The following is a 16,271-nucleotide window of genomic DNA, read 5'->3' on the forward strand; positions in this document are numbered from 1 at the left end:
AAAGAAAATTTTTAAAGAAACCTGAAATTTTCTAAACAATTTAAAAAAATAAATAATGTGTTGATATGAGTGAAAAATTTATAACTATTTTTAAATATTATTTTGGAATAAAAATGCTTATAGTTTTTACAAACGTAACAATGAATCATTAGAAGGAAATATTCTTAAATCAAAATATAAAAAGGTCTCAAATTGAAAAAACTAATTTGTTTTTACAAAACTTTGATAAAAATACAGTTTATAGGGATGTCTAATAACAAAAAAAAACAATGGTATGGTTTTTTAGACACTATAGGTTTGAGATATGGAAAATATATTGTTTCTTGTCAGGTATATTTTATATGACTTGATTAATGATTAAAGTAATCAACCAGGTTTTGATTTTAAAAGTACAAAATAATTTAATGAAAAACATTTATTTTTTTAAGTATAATTTTCTATTTATTATGATTGTATGTGTACAATCATTCTAAACTTTAGACAATAATAACAATAAAATAGAACTTTAAGTAATAAGTAAAAATATGTAGTTTACTATTTTCAATTTTGATGTATTTATTCAATTCTTAAAATAAGTGCAAATAAAAAGTTTATTTAACGCAAAATCGCATGAAAAATATAAATTTGTACCAAGAAAAATAAAAAATAATTTCATTATGTAACAATATAAAGAAATACAGTAGCTAGAAAAATAAAAAATGAATAGATGTAGAAAGAAAATAAAAAATGTACTTATTATATAATACCTACATGTATTAAAATATTTATAAATAAATTTTCATAGAAAATTTATAAAATTGTCATAACATTTTATCATTTTAGACACATTATAAATATAAAACTTTAAACTAAATACTTCAATTTTTTGACAGAAACATATCATGAACAATACCAATTTTTATTTTGAAATACAGAGGTTTTCATGATTAAAATAAGAAATATAGAAAATCGTATCTTTGGTGTCCGATAAGCCAAGAATAAATTTTCTAAGTTGGCAACAAAATTATTAAATTAGAAATATTAAACAAGACACGCTGAATAACAATTCCACTTTAATTTAAGCCAACAAAGTTAAAAAAATATGCAAAAAAATGTGGAACTTGGAAACAAAATGTATAAAAAATTTTATAAATTTTATTTGAAAACTGGTTTTTATTGTTTGTATTAAACAAAAAATATAAAAAGCAAGTTTACAAAGTGTAACTTGAAACAGCATTTTTTTTAAATCAGCTGTAATAAACTTTCAAAAAAAAACTACCAGAATAGTGTTAAATATTTAAGATAATTTTTTTGATATTATTATACGCTGGCACATTAGAAAATAATTGGCATTCGTAAAACTTATGTCTTAGCTTCAAAAAATAAATTTTATTGAAAACATCCAAGTTAAAATAAGACCTCGTCAAGTGAAACTAAACATATTTAATTCATTTACTATATTAAATAAGTTAGTTTGGACATTTTAAGAGGTCGTAAATTTCAACTAACAAATGACAATCTACAGTGTTGAAATAAACATGAAAAACTTCACATTTATCTAAAATAAACAAAAATACTGATGCATTAGAATACTTGCAGTTTTTATTCACTTGTTAACAAAAACTTTGGAATTTTATGTAAACAGCCTTTTTTACATCAAGAAGGCATTTGAAAAAAAATGGGGACAATAACATTATTTAACAAGTGGCCTAATAAAACTCATTTACTTAGAAATTGGCGAACTATTAATAAAAAAAACAATTTTGCAAAAAAAATATTTCTTTCAACAATTTTTTAAAGTAAAGGGTTCTAAAACATTAGTTAATTATTCTAGAAACAAATAAATTGTTACATTTTGATGCATTTAATGTAAAAGTGTTATTTCACTAAACTTCAAAGCAAGATAGAAAATTGCATTTATTCTAAATACTTGAACTAAAAACTGTAAATGAATTAATTTCATATATTAAATAGTTTATATTTTGATAACTTTTATCACGTCTGCAATCACTAAATTATATATACAAACCTAAAACTATTATAAATAAATAACTCTTTACAAACTTATACTTACCTTAAAATCTTTTCAGCTATTTTCAACCCAAAACATTTAATTCCCCAAAAACCTCTAAAAAATTAATCTAAACATTCATAGTATTTTTTCAACTTGAATTGACTTACAACTCTTTTCTTACCAAAAAAACAAAATCATTTTCAAAAAGACCCGAGAAGTTTTAATTGTTCTAAATATTATTTTTCAAGTGGAGTTGAAAGTGTTCAGCAGATCGTTGTTGAAATAGTCGAAATTCAAGCTGTTCCCACTCAACCCGTTCTCGCTCAGTATGTTCGTGTTGAAAGGGTCGCTGCTCGTCGTCATGACGTTGTTCGTTGCCAGGTTACCCTGCTTCATGAAATCCCCCGCCATGAAACTCATGTCGTCGTTGGTGAGATCGGTTTGGGGAAAGTCCGGGTTTAGGTCGAACGACAGCATGTCTTCCAGACCCGAACCCCTGCTCGGGTCCTGGTTACCCTGAACGCTGCCGTGGTTGCTACGCAGCGAGCCGAGCTGGTTGCCATGGAAATTGTTGTTGTTGGTATCCCCCTGAACGTCGAAACTAAAATCCCCCAAACTCCTACCGTCGCCGTTGGTGGGTGGGACCCGCATGTTGTTGCCATGGGACCCGTTGTCGTCGGTTGCCATGGAGAAGTTGAAGTTGTCGGGGGTGAAGGTGGTGATGTCGTTGTTGATGGGGGGAAGCTGGTTGGGGTCGAGCAACGCGTCACCGTTGGTTTCCAGTAACGTCCTCTTCACGTCCATACTGGTGTTGCTAGGGATGTTCGGGGTGGTTGCCATGGAAATGCTGGGGTTCATGGTGGACACTATCTTGTATGGAAGCTGGTTGTTTGTTATTTGCATGTCTGCCTCGTGATCTGGAGGTAAAATATATTTGAAAATAAGTTATTAGAAATATTGATCTTCAAAATTTTCGTACTAATTTCATCTGCATACTATATTTTATAAGTTTAAATGAGTACAAACTAAAAATACGTTGAAAATTTATTGAGATGGTTGCTGTTAATAACAACGTTAAAGTTTCCTAAAATTAATTTAAAACTGGGAGATTTAAAAAATAAAAGACAGTATTATAAGAAAAAGTTGAAAGCTTATGCTTTATACAAAGTTCAGTTAGAATATGGTATACAAAAATACAGTTTTTCCTTTTGCATAGATGTTTGCCTTTAATTTTCTACAAAATGTATTCAAACCATAACTTAAATAAAAACTTTCACTTAAATAGAAACCAACACATATAGCTATTAAATATTACAAAATAGTTTTAGTTTATAAAATATTTATTTACCAATTACTACAGAAATATTTAAAGGTATTGCATTTGGAAAATTAATTTATTTGTATAGACTTAACTGTTTTTTAATTTTTTTTATCGATAATGTTCATCCTTGTTCTGATGATCCTAAAATGTACATATTACTTGTTTTTGATTTATAAAAATAAAAGGCCAGTTTCATTTACAAAACCTTTCGTTTTTATAAAAGACAAAGCTACTTAGTACGAACTAATGAGAGATTGTACTTATAGTTAGATAACAACTTGATGTTAGGAGAAATAAATCACACAGTTGGTAAGCTCGCTAAGTGCCAAGTTGTATTACAGTTTAGTTGAGTGATTACCTTAATTTAAATATAATTCACTTTATTTATTATGTTGCCAATGGGTTTACTTATTTTAATAAATAAAAAAAAACCTTAGTTTGACAGTAATATATAAACACTAAGCTAAAAAGCTCTATATATAACTAATTTTTTTTCAACAGAATTAAGAAGTACTAGTTAAGTACTACTTCTTTCAATTTACATGTAACTTTTTAAACAAAGTCATTATGTATTTAAATGTGAAAAAGTTTTAATACATTTAAATTTTGTGTAAATACAGTTTGATTTTTAGAAAAGAGATTTCAACTACTAGAGAAGAAATAATATATTTATTCTTTCAAAACTTTATCATGCAAACTAAGTTTTAGTCAAAAATTTCTGTTACATATATTTTTAGACTTTTTATTTAAGCACTGACGAGATCTTTGACCGAAACTTAGTTTGTATAATAAAGTCTTGAAAGAATAAATATAAGTAAATACAGTTATTAAATTTTGTCACTGTACCAAAACTGTTTGACCCCAAAACCAAAACGCGACCTTAGAGTAAAATAACTTATTTAATTAAGCAATTAAACATTTATACTATGTTCCATTTAAAACTGTGCGTAGTATAAATTATTTCTACTAAATTATTTATTAAATTAGAATGTTTGTTGTTTCTTTCAATAGTCTAGCATTTAGTTCTTTGCATTAAAAATATATGTTTTATTTACTTTTTATGTACAAATCTTATCTGAACAAAGTAAACAACAAACTTTTGTCTTTATTTTTCATCAAGTCCTGATTCAAAATGTGCATCAGGTCTTCGTCGAGATTGGTCATCTGCGCAAATACATCATTATGACGTCACAAGCGTAAACAAACGATAAGCACAATAATTAGCAACAGCTGAATACAACATGTATACTACATGTGCATTGTGTGTATAAACTGTATTTTATATTTTATTATTTGTTGCAAATATAAAACAAATTAATACATGTACATTTTTGCATATGTATATATATATTATACAGTGCAAAAATTTATTTAATTTTTTTTAAATAAATGTGCGTTTTTGTTAATTTAAAAGAGTACAACAATATGTATAAATATATATGTGCATTAGATGTATAAACTGTATTTTATATTTTGTTATTTGATAACAATATAATACACATAACATAATTATATAATTGTATTTGAATGTGTTAGATAGTTTACAAATGAATAAAGTTATAAACACCTGTAAGTTTTTTTTATATACATGTACGTTGTGTATATAAACTGTGTTTTATATTTGTTGCAAATATAAAACACATTAATACATGTACCTTATGTATTTATATATTAGATGGTGGAAAAACTATATAAATTTACTTAAAATACTTGTTTTTGTAATTTAAAAATAGTAAATGGTAAAGTTTATACAAAAAAATGTTTAGACGAAAATTTAAGTACAGAATATAGACAATTCGAAAATCGTCATTGGATAATTTGTTTTGGAAGTTTCTTAATTAAACCATGTTAACATTAATTTCCTAATTTAATTTACATAAATATTTTAATATAAAAATAATTATTACCTCTTCGTCTTTAGAGTAGAATTCAATATTGTTGTCGAAACTGAAAAAAAAGTGTGATTTATATTTTAGTTTTTTGAGCATAAATACATAAAAATATTTAAATCTACTGCTTTCAAGTAAAAAAGCTTAATATATTATAAAAGTTAAAACAATAAACTGCATTTCAATAAAACTTGTCGGAAAATACTATTTTAATGAATATTTTTTACTAGTTTATGAAGTATGTGTTTTACTAAAGATTTATACGACATTAATTAATCAAAATTTAATTTGTAAAACTAAGTTTCACCCTTTAAGGGATCTTCAGTTACAATTTAAATCTTATTCAAATAAAAACTATTTTTGTTCAATTTAGAACCTCAAATATAAAACTTAAGATTTATACTTAATTGCACTTACTTTAATTATTTAGTTTTTAGAACATACTATAAAAGTTTAAATATAAATAAACTGTGCTAGTTTATAAAAATTTAAACATATAAAAAGTAAAAGAATAATTAATATTTGGACGTTATGTAAATCACATGTACAAAAGTACTGTACCCCATTCAAATAGTTACGTCATAATCAAAACCACCATTACGTATGCTGCTTTGATCTTTGTAATGAGAAACTGCCACTTACATTGTACTTATTCTCAATTGCTTAATTACTGGATAGTTTTTTTGTAATTTTTTTTGTATATTTGATACGCAAATGTAAGCTTTTCGAAATTTTAAACATGTTTTGAATTAAAATTTTTAAGTACTTAAACATGTGTATATATATTTTTAAAATTGTGCTAATACACAAAAAAGTATTTTATTATTTTGATAATCTATAACTTTAAACTGATATTTAATTAATTTTAACTACAATATAAGCTCCTGGTTTTATGCAACATGTATTAAACTTAAATCAAAAACTTTAAACTAAATAAAACTAATGTAAAATAGTTACCAACTTTTGCTGGTTGTAGTTTATTATCTTGATTTTCTATAACTTTAAATTGTTAAATAATTTACTTTAACTACAGATATAAGCTCCTGATTTAATGTAAAATATTAACTAACTTTTGCTGGTTGTAGTTATTGGTTGTAGGAACCATTTCAATATTGATTTGCTGTGAACCATTTATTTTGTTCACACCATTTTTCGCTGAACCGTTTGTCTGTTAAAAAAAAAGTTTAAACTAAATAAAAAACACAATAAATTCGATTTAGTTCAAAACACTAAATTTCTAGAAACCATTTTTACTTAAATGCAATAAGTAAAACTTATTTTGCAAAAAACATTGCAGAAGTAAATTTAAAGTTTAAAAGCGAATTCATTCATTTGAAACTAATCCTAAACAAAACTAAAGGATTTAAAAGTTGTAAGGTCAGTTTGTCTGAGTTTACTTTAGAAATTCCATAAAGTTATTATTAGTGCTTTTAAAAATTGTATGTATCAATGGAATTTGTGACTTTTTGTCATTCTTTAATGAAACTCACATTAGAATTTCGGACTGCTTGTTTTAATCAAGTAACAGTCAAAAGTTACAAAAGTTAAGAATTAATTAATCTATACATAATTCTAAGAATGCGCATATAATTTTTTTTTATTACCATAAGTAAAATGAAAATTACAATACAATAAATCTAAACTGTTAAGTAATTTTAGGGAAGTTATATATATCCAAGTTGAAATACACTAATTATAAAGCTGCAATTAAATACTAAATTATCAATTTTTAGCTAAAGTAAATGAAAAGTTAAAGCATTAAGTGTAAAACTCAAAAGTTTTATGTTGTATATTATAAAAAAACATAAAAATATTCTTTAATATCAGAAGCTTACTTTAAAATGTCAAAAAATCCTGAGTTAACTTTAGCAGACATAAAAAATAAATCTACATTTAAAACAAAAGCATTTATTATATTTAGTTTTAGTTAAAATAATAACAAAGATGATTCATAAAAAGTGCATTTTTGTTGTTGTGACTAATGATTAATAGTGGCTTGAATTAAAAAAGAACTAAACTTTTTTAGAGGTATAATATTTAGCTAACAAAATACTATATCCAAAATATCCATAAATAAACTAATTAAAACCTATTAAATAAGAAAAACAGTTAAGCCATGTTTTTGTTGGTTTTGAATTTTTTGAATTAATTTAATAATAAAGAAAGATATTTGTAGTTATTTAAATAATAGTAAGAAAAATATTTAAGTATATTAAAATTATTCACTACTTAAAATGTAAAAATTGCTTAAAATTTCAGGTTTTTTATAGATTTTTGTTAAAATTCTAGTTTTTTCAAAGTTTCTCAAATTCCAGGTTTTTTAACCTAAATTGTCTAGTTCAAAATTTTTCAGGATTAGTGGCCACCCTGAAAATATCATGAAAAGTAATTGTTGACTTTGTAATACATAAAAAAACAACCTGAAAAAGTTGCTGATTTTGCAATATTTGAACTTGTTTTTCCTTGCTCAACAACTGCTGCTTCAACTTGTCAATTTCTTGTTGCTGTTTCAACATCTTCTCGTGGATCAAGTCTTCGTTGCTATGCTGCTGCGTGTTGGTTGTCATGGTGATGCTGTTGCTGGGGGTCATCTGCACTATCTGGGTGGTCGGCATGACAACGTGAACTTTACTGTCCTGACTGACAACTTGCGGGGTTGTTAGGTTGACCTGGAATTAGAATCAATAAAAATGTTTTAGAAATTTTGAGATGTTTATTTAGACTTATATTTTATACGGTGAACAAAACTTTTCTAGGTTCATTTCTCTACCTGAGATTGATTATTTCAGCAATGTTAAAATAAAACTTTATGAAGTTGTAAATACAAAATTGTACGGTTAAAAAAAATTCTTATTGTTTCAGCTTAACATCTTCGTTCAAAATATTAAGGATGACTTATATATGAAGAATGCATTTTCCTTACAAAAGAATTACTTGTAACATATGTTTTTTACTTTACCTTAAAAGTAGTAGCAGGTATGGCGAACATGGGTTGATTATTTGTTGAAACTATTGTCATTTCTTGCTTGTATTTTCCATTCTTAAGCTGTAAAATATTGTAAAATAACCTACCAAGCATAAAAATGTGTACAACTTTAAGTATTTAAAAATAAAAAAGCCAAAAAGTTTAAAAACTTCGAAACATTAAACCTCTATAATTTCAAATTTGAAAATTTGAAAAAAGTCAACATGTTTGAATCAGTAAAAAAATACATTGAAATTCAAGAAATTAGCCAATAAAAACCTCGCTAAACTGTCTGTTCCCATTGAATAGTTTCAACTGCTGGGGCCCGTTACACATGATGTTAATTTTCTGTGGTTGGGGCTCACTCAACCTGATATTTATCTTCTTCTGCTGCTGCTGTGGTGTGTCACATCTGCTCACTGAATTGCCGCACGTTTCCGTTTGCATGTTGCTGCTGTGTGACGTCATAATATACATAAGTGACGTTTTTCAATACAATATATATATTACAGTATACATGCTTCAATAGAAACTTTATGAGTTTTGTAAACTTTGTATACACCAGTGCCTTATGTAAGTTAGTATCAATAACAATATAAAACAATGTTCATTAGTTTATTTAATATTATACATCTACTTTTTATAAATGTCAATTGTAATTTAATATCCAGTAACAATATAAAACAATGTTAGTTTATTTAATATCACTACATATACTTTTTATAAATGTCAATTCAAGTTTGTTTTTGAAAGTTTCGAATTGCGTGAACTTTGTATAGACTTTTATTTATGTAAGTTTGTATGAATAATATATGAAACAATGTTTGTTAGTTTGTTCAGCAAAATGTAATTAAAATGTCAAGCATATTTTTACAGACAATAGAACTTGTATATAACTTATAATCCCATAAACGTTACATGAAGTTAGGGTTGATTAAAAAAAAACATTTGTAAAGAAAAGTTAATTCATGTTGTGAATTGTACTTATATATATATAATTTGCTATTTTATAACATAAAGTTGTTTGGACTTCTGCACACTATTGAAACTATAAAAACATTTATTTAAAGGCATTTCGTATTGAGATTGTATATAAGTAAATTTATATATATATATATTTATATATAAGATGTAACGTTAAAAGGCGTTAAATCCTGGAGATCCTGATAAGCTAAGCTTATCGGAATATATCACAGTTGTTCTTGTGTTAAAACTTTATTACAACTAACGGCGTTTCACTGCTCTCAAATAAATTTAAGGACAGATCTACGGAGTCTCAAAAAGCTCTAAGAATAGATATGTATATACATAAATTGGTTATTATTTAAACTTGAACACCTTCTACTGAGTCCACTTGAAGGGCTTTTAAATAATTTATTTGAAAAGTAAGGTTTAAAAAATACTGGTACACATGTTTCATAAGATATATAAGTTTACATATTGTAAATAAGTAAATAAATATATATTTTGTCACACTCTAGTATAGCCTTACTATTAATGACTTTCCGGAAGTGTTCTTTTTCTTAATAAATAATTTCTATATGACGTAACAATCTCATAGTAAAAGTTTCTATAGAATTTACCATTTACACAACTTACAACTTTTGCTTTGTATACCTTTTCAATAAGTTGTATTACTTAAGTTACAGACATTTTAATACTTTGTAAATGCTTCTTGTTTTAGAAAATATTTTATCGTAATCAACTACCAGTATTAAGAATTATGACTGTATTATTTTAAATGTATTATTTTGAATGAATTATGAATGTAACTTATACTGAGCTTCAAGAACAAAAATTTCAACTTTATCTGCAACCTGATAATTTAAATTTAGAAACCACATGTAACAGTTAAATAAACTTGTAATAATGCATAAAAGTTTATTTGTTTCAGAATGAATTCATTTCCTAAATTACAAATATATCTCTAGTCTTTGTCAAAATTTTTCACAAGTTTATATAAATACTTAAAAAATATTTTTAAGACTTAATATCATTTAAGAAAACTAAGTTTATTGTGTTAAAAATATTTTTCATTTATAAATTGGCTAATCTAGCTTCAAAGATTATATAACAATAGCTTTGGCAAGTATTATATATAAAAACTATTTACTATGGCAAAACTTAAATACCCCAATAAGATTAAGACCCAGTAAGATTTTAAACAGTACCAAAGATAAAAAACATTACAAAACTTTACTTAACTTCAAGTTAACGTTCTTTTTACAATATAGAAAAGTAAAAACAACTTTAAACAATAAGTTAAGACTGTTGCTAGACAAAGCTTTTTAATCTCTTAAATTTCAGATACAGCCAAAATAATACAAATATAATAAATAATATTAATATAAGTTAAGTCTACCACGGAAGCTTTAAAATGTATTCGGTAATACATATTTTTATTTAGCTTGAAAATTTTCAAAACAAACTTTTATAACTCTATTTAATTTATAAATTACGTACAGCGTCACAATAATAAGATTAAACTACATTATCTTTGAGTGATGGTTTAACTTTAAATTGCTGGGTTAAATTTTTGATCTTTTATTTTAATTTTCATTCCTAAACTTTAATGCATTTTTCCATACACTTAACTTTAAATTGTTTCGTGAAATTTTTTGATCTTCAACTTAATTTTCATTCTTAAATTTAAATGGAAAACTTTCGTACATTAATAAAGTTATGCAACCAAAATTGAGCCCGCAAAAAGGATCTAAAATCCACATAATGGTTCGAAAAGGTCACATAAAAAGTATTACGATGTCCTCATTTTAAATTAACTTTTATTTAATTGCAGGTTTACATGTTTTGTGACGTCATAGTTAAGCTGATTTCACGGTCAGTTCAATAAAAAGTGGAAAATTTAAAAGTGCTCGTTAAATTTTGTATTATTTCCTGCGCAAAACTTTTAAAAGTAAGTTAAATTACTTGATTTGTAATATACTTTACAAGCTTTAATTTACATTTAGATTAATTATCATATGTATGAGTTTTTAATAGATTAGACAAATATTATGAATAAATATTAATATGTTGTACGGTACCATATAATAAGTGTAAGCTTATATAAAAATGTTTTTATTGAACATGTTGTAAAAATGAAGTTGTTTCTAAAAAAAAAAAAGAAAGATTATTTCAAAATTGTCTTTTAAATCTAAATAAAAAAATATGTTAACCTATCGAACTAAGCTTTAATTATACTTTTCAAAAAACATTGATTGAAATTATAATTGATTATATCAGAACTATGTTTTAATAAGAAAATACATAAAACTTTTCTCATATATTTTACCTGCAGTAACTATTAACTTACTAAGACTTATTTATATTTATTAAATTTTTGTTCAGTTAAGCTAATCAAAAGCTCTATTTGTTACGAACATAAACCATTTTTAAAACAAAAAATCATAGCAGCAAGTGTTAGAAAAGACTATCAAATGCAGACATTACAGTGTTGAGTATGATGTCATAATTTAAATTGTCAAATTAATTCAAAACCCGACTTGTAATAGTTCGACATGAAAACTTTAAATTTATTGTTTTTTTTGACAGGTTATTCTTGTTTGTTTTTTACAATCACGATTTGAATTAAATAGTCATTAACTTTTTAAATTACTTACTTTAAATAGTTCGAAAGAAACTGATTTGTAAAATAATTGATGAGCTAATTTTGAACTTTAATAAGAAAAAAAGGTAATTTAAAAAATAAAAACGCTTTTATTATGTTTTTGTATACCTTCTAATTAACTATATGTACAAAAAAAGTACTAATTATTCTTCTAGCTTCATAATTTCAAAAACAAAACTATTCACTTATACGTACTACCTACAAAATTATATATACTATTAACGTTTTAGACCAGCATTATCTATTTATTACATATTTTGCTAGTCTAATTTACAGTTTCATACAACTGGTTTTATGCTCACGTTTTGTATTTAAAATAGTATTAAGTATTATTAAAATAAAAAAAGTTAATCATATTTAGTATTAGAATGTGTATCAATAAAAATCGAAACTAACAATATAGCAAAGTCATTATCTTTTAGTTTTGCACAGTAATAATTTATAATATAGATATTAATTTTATTATATATAATAAACTAACAATATGGCAAAGTCATTATCTTTTGGTTTTAGAAAATAGTAATTTACAATAAAAAATATTAATTTTACTATATATAATAAACTAATAATATTGAAAAATAATTATTTTTTGGATTTACACAGTAATAATTTATAACAAAATATATTTTTAACTATATATAACAAACTTACAATATGGCAAAATCATTATCTTTTGGTTTTACACAGTAATAATTTTCAATAAAGAATATTATTTTTAACTATATATAATAAACTAACAATATGGCAAAGTCATTATCTTTTGGTTTTACACAGTAATAATTTAGAATAAAAATATATTTTTAACTATTTATAATAAACTAACAATATGGCAAAATCATTATCTTTTGGTTTTACACAGTAATAATTTTCAATAAAAAATATTAATTTTAACTATATACAATAAACTAACAATATTGCAAAGTCATTATCTTTTGGCTTTACACAGTAAAAATTTTCAATAAAAAATGTTATTTTTACTATATATAACAAACTTACAATATTGCAAAGTCATTATCTTTTGGTTTAACGCAGTAGGGTCTGAGTCTGTCAACTAAAACTTCCTTTGTACCAGTCACCTATGATAAAAAAATATTTACTATATATTAAAGTAAAAAAAATAAATTAACCGGTTGAAATGAAAATAGCAATAGAAAGTACATAAAATAGACAAGGAAATTAAAGACTAAACTCTGCACTGGCAGTTTTATTTAGAAAACATACAAAAATAAAAAAAATATTTATTCTAAATAATGCAATATAAGAAATTATATTTTTAGTGTTAACACATTTACAATACAAATATTTATGTTAGCATTTATGTTTATCATAAGTAACTATTTATACAACTAATCATGTTGAACTATTTATTGTAATTACTTTGTACATATAAAAAAACTTATGACAAAAAACTACAATTATTTAATTTTTAATATAAAAAGTTGATAAGTAATTTAATTTCCAAAAAACAAATTTTATAATATCTAAACTTAGATGGTGTTACATAAAAAGAAAACTCATAACTTAATGGAAGAACAAACACAATAAAAGTATGAATTTATGTGTTATTACATACCAAAATTAAAAGGAATTGTTTAAAATTTGACAGAATTATAAGTCGTTATAAAATTCCTTATAGTCTAGATAACAGTAGCTCTTAAACAGTAGACAGTAATGTTATAATCTCTTATGTAAAATTATTATCATATCCTAAGTGTCTCTTATGTAAAGTTGTTTTTTTGGATATTCAAAATGTTATTAAAAGAAAAAAAAATTCTTCGTATACTTTTTCGGTATTTAATACAACCAAATAAAATTTTGAAAAGTACTTTTATACAGTTTATAAAAGTAGTACTTAAACTGAAAATATTAACTTGTTTTTGTAAACTAAGAACTCTTTTGAGTTTTACTTATTCTAAAATAATTTTTTGTAATAAACTATTATTCAAAGTAAAACTTCAAAAATTATAATTTCTAGTGTTATAAGTTAAATAATAAGTTTAAAATGATGTCTGTTTTATACAAAACTTTTCACAATAACAAAACACTTAAATTTAATTAAACAATTACATTTTTTTTAACAAATAAAAAAACTACATTTAATTTTTAATCAACTCTGTTTTCAATCACAATACAAAACCAAAATTTATTTGATCATCTTTCAGCTTTTAATTCAAATTAAACTTTTTTCAAGTAAGGTCTTAAACTGTCTAGCTTTGAACTGGATTTACTCTTAAATATTTTTCAATATTTTAACACTACACATTCAAAGAAACTGACTTTCAATTGAACTTCTTAAAACTATTTAACTTATATCTATGTATAACAGTATTCTAATGGTACATTTTAAAAATTTCCCTGTTACTTATATTCACACTAATTTTCGCCTGTTAATTACAAGTATTTAAATTTTTATGAGCTCTTACTTTTAGTTGTCTAGCTTTAAGCTGTTCTTTGAGTTCTGAAACTTTCATCTCATCCAGTTTAGTTTGAGTGAGTGGTTTCAATTTCGGTTCCAATTTCACATTGCTGAACGTGGACAGTTGTGGAGACTGTATAATGTTGAATAAAATATAAAAACTTAAATTTAATTAATATAATTAGTAAATTTTTAGATTTGATACTTTCGAATGTTGATAATTGCGGAGACTGTAAAATGTTTAGAGAATAAAATATATAACACAACTCAAGTTTCATTATTATAATCATCAAATATTTTAACTTTATATTACTGAATGTAGATAGTTTTGGATACTGTAAAATATAAGTATTTTATAGAATTAAATACATTATAATCGAAATTTAAATAGAAAAGTCATTAAATTTTTCAATTTTGTGTCCTGTTAAAGTGGCTCAGGTTTTGATGTCTGAATCCAACATTGGACAATAAACAATATAATAATAATAATACTGAATGTAGATAGTTGGGGTGTCTGTAAATTGTTTACAGAATTTAAAAAAAACAGATACTTCAAGAACAAAGAGTTAATCATTGTTTCTAGTCAAAAGATGTTAATTAATATTTCACTTTCGATTTACTTGAAACTGAAAACATTTTTTTCCACAAAATTTATTTTTTCGTAAACAGCAAGAAATAGTTAATTATGAAAATTGAAATTAAAAAAATATTTCAAACATTGCTGAACGTATATATTTGTGGTGGATATGAAATAAGCTGTTTATACAAAAGTATACAAAAATTTAATTAAAAAGCATAAAAACCGGTGTTTTTGTATGTGTTATTTTAGTATTTTACAAAAACTAAAAAACTCAAGTATATGTTTTTATATACCAAGTTTTTAAAAGACATGTCCTTTGAACAAAAGTATATACGCATGCTAATTTAAGTATTTTTTTTAATGCATACAAAACTTAACTAATGAAAACTTTTTAGGTGAATGATTTTTTAGAACACAAAGGAATACTGTCTCGTATTAAAATAATTCAAATATAATCTGATTATGGTAAACATTTGGATATTACTGCAGTGCATACTGGGTATTATAAAATAAAATATTTTAAATAAATACACAATATAAAGAAAGTGTATCAAAAACTGAACTAAGACAGTGTTGAAAGATACAAATTAATTTGCAAATGATGAATTATATAACATTTTGAAACAACATATAATTAATTGAAGTACACAAAAATCCCTTAACAAGTAAACAAAAGTCTTGAAACATACAAATTAATTACCAAAAATTTAGTTGCATAAGATTTTGAAACACTGTTATAAGTTCAAATAAAAATTAAAACCAAGTGTTGAATGATATGAATTAATTATAAAATTTTTACATGCAAACTTTCTATTTATAGAAAACTACCCTCAAGTAGAAATTAATGTTTTGCGCGCCAAATTAAATGTTTCAAGAAAAAACCAAAATATTTTAAACTGAGGTGAGTTAATCTGAAAACCCGCAAGATCAACTGTTGAACTCAAAAATTAACTTTTTTTTTTATGAACGTGTTGTTTTGTTTTATATTTAAATTTTTTAACAGGCTTTTTATTTTCAAAATTAAAAAAAAATTCAACAAAACACGTTTAAAGCACGGGTTGATTCTGCACAAAAGAAAAAGTAAACAAATATATTTTGCTGTATTTTACGCTGTATTGATGTGTTTGTAGGTGTAACTTTTCAGTTTACGTAACTTCAGCAAATATCACATACAGAGAGTGTAGTGCGACAAGTATTAAGTATACAGTGAGAGTTTACACTGAACTGAACATGAAAAGTTTTGAAAGAGTATTATCTACAGAATAGTTTTGGGTGTACAATGAAATTTGCAGCATTTTAATTTCAGCGCGTTTTATCGGGTTGTTTGTATATTGTTCTAAATATTTTTATCATATTTTTGTAATAAATATTTTTTTGTTAATTAAATTTGTTTATTATTATTTTTATTTCTGAAAATAAAAACGAAATTGCATAAAGCTTATCTTACTTATCTTATCACAAAATAAAAAAGCACTTCTA

At 24.3% G+C, this 16,271-nt stretch overlaps 1 protein-coding gene across 2 annotated transcripts in view; it reads right to left on the bottom strand.

Annotated features, from left to right (window-relative positions):
• Positions 1-1,312: 1,312 nt before the first annotated feature.
• Positions 1,313-16,271, bottom strand: part of LOC145840411 (uncharacterized) — a 45,947-nt gene continuing 30,988 nt past the window's right edge. For both annotated transcript variants that reach the window (XM_082947666.1, XM_082947665.1), the window contains 9 exons: positions 14,220-14,345; positions 12,793-12,872; positions 8,448-8,622; positions 8,163-8,249; positions 7,624-7,872; positions 6,274-6,371; positions 5,222-5,261; positions 4,412-4,478; positions 1,313-2,910 (listed from right to left, as the gene is read on the bottom strand). In XM_082947666.1, the coding sequence (XP_082803792.1) occupies positions 2,237-2,910; positions 4,412-4,478; positions 5,222-5,261; positions 6,274-6,371; positions 7,624-7,872; positions 8,163-8,249; positions 8,448-8,622; positions 12,793-12,872; positions 14,220-14,345 (1,596 nt within the window). In that variant the 3' untranslated portion in view covers positions 1,313-2,236. The remainder of the gene's footprint in view (positions 2,911-4,411; positions 4,479-5,221; positions 5,262-6,273; positions 6,372-7,623; positions 7,873-8,162; positions 8,250-8,447; positions 8,623-12,792; positions 12,873-14,219; positions 14,346-16,271) is intronic.

The sequence above is a fragment of the Thalia democratica genome, chromosome 7 (genome assembly GCF_965202585.1).
Source record: "Thalia democratica chromosome 7, ktThaDemo2.hap1.1, whole genome shotgun sequence".
Taxonomy (NCBI): domain Eukaryota; kingdom Metazoa; phylum Chordata; class Thaliacea; order Salpida; family Salpidae; genus Thalia; species Thalia democratica.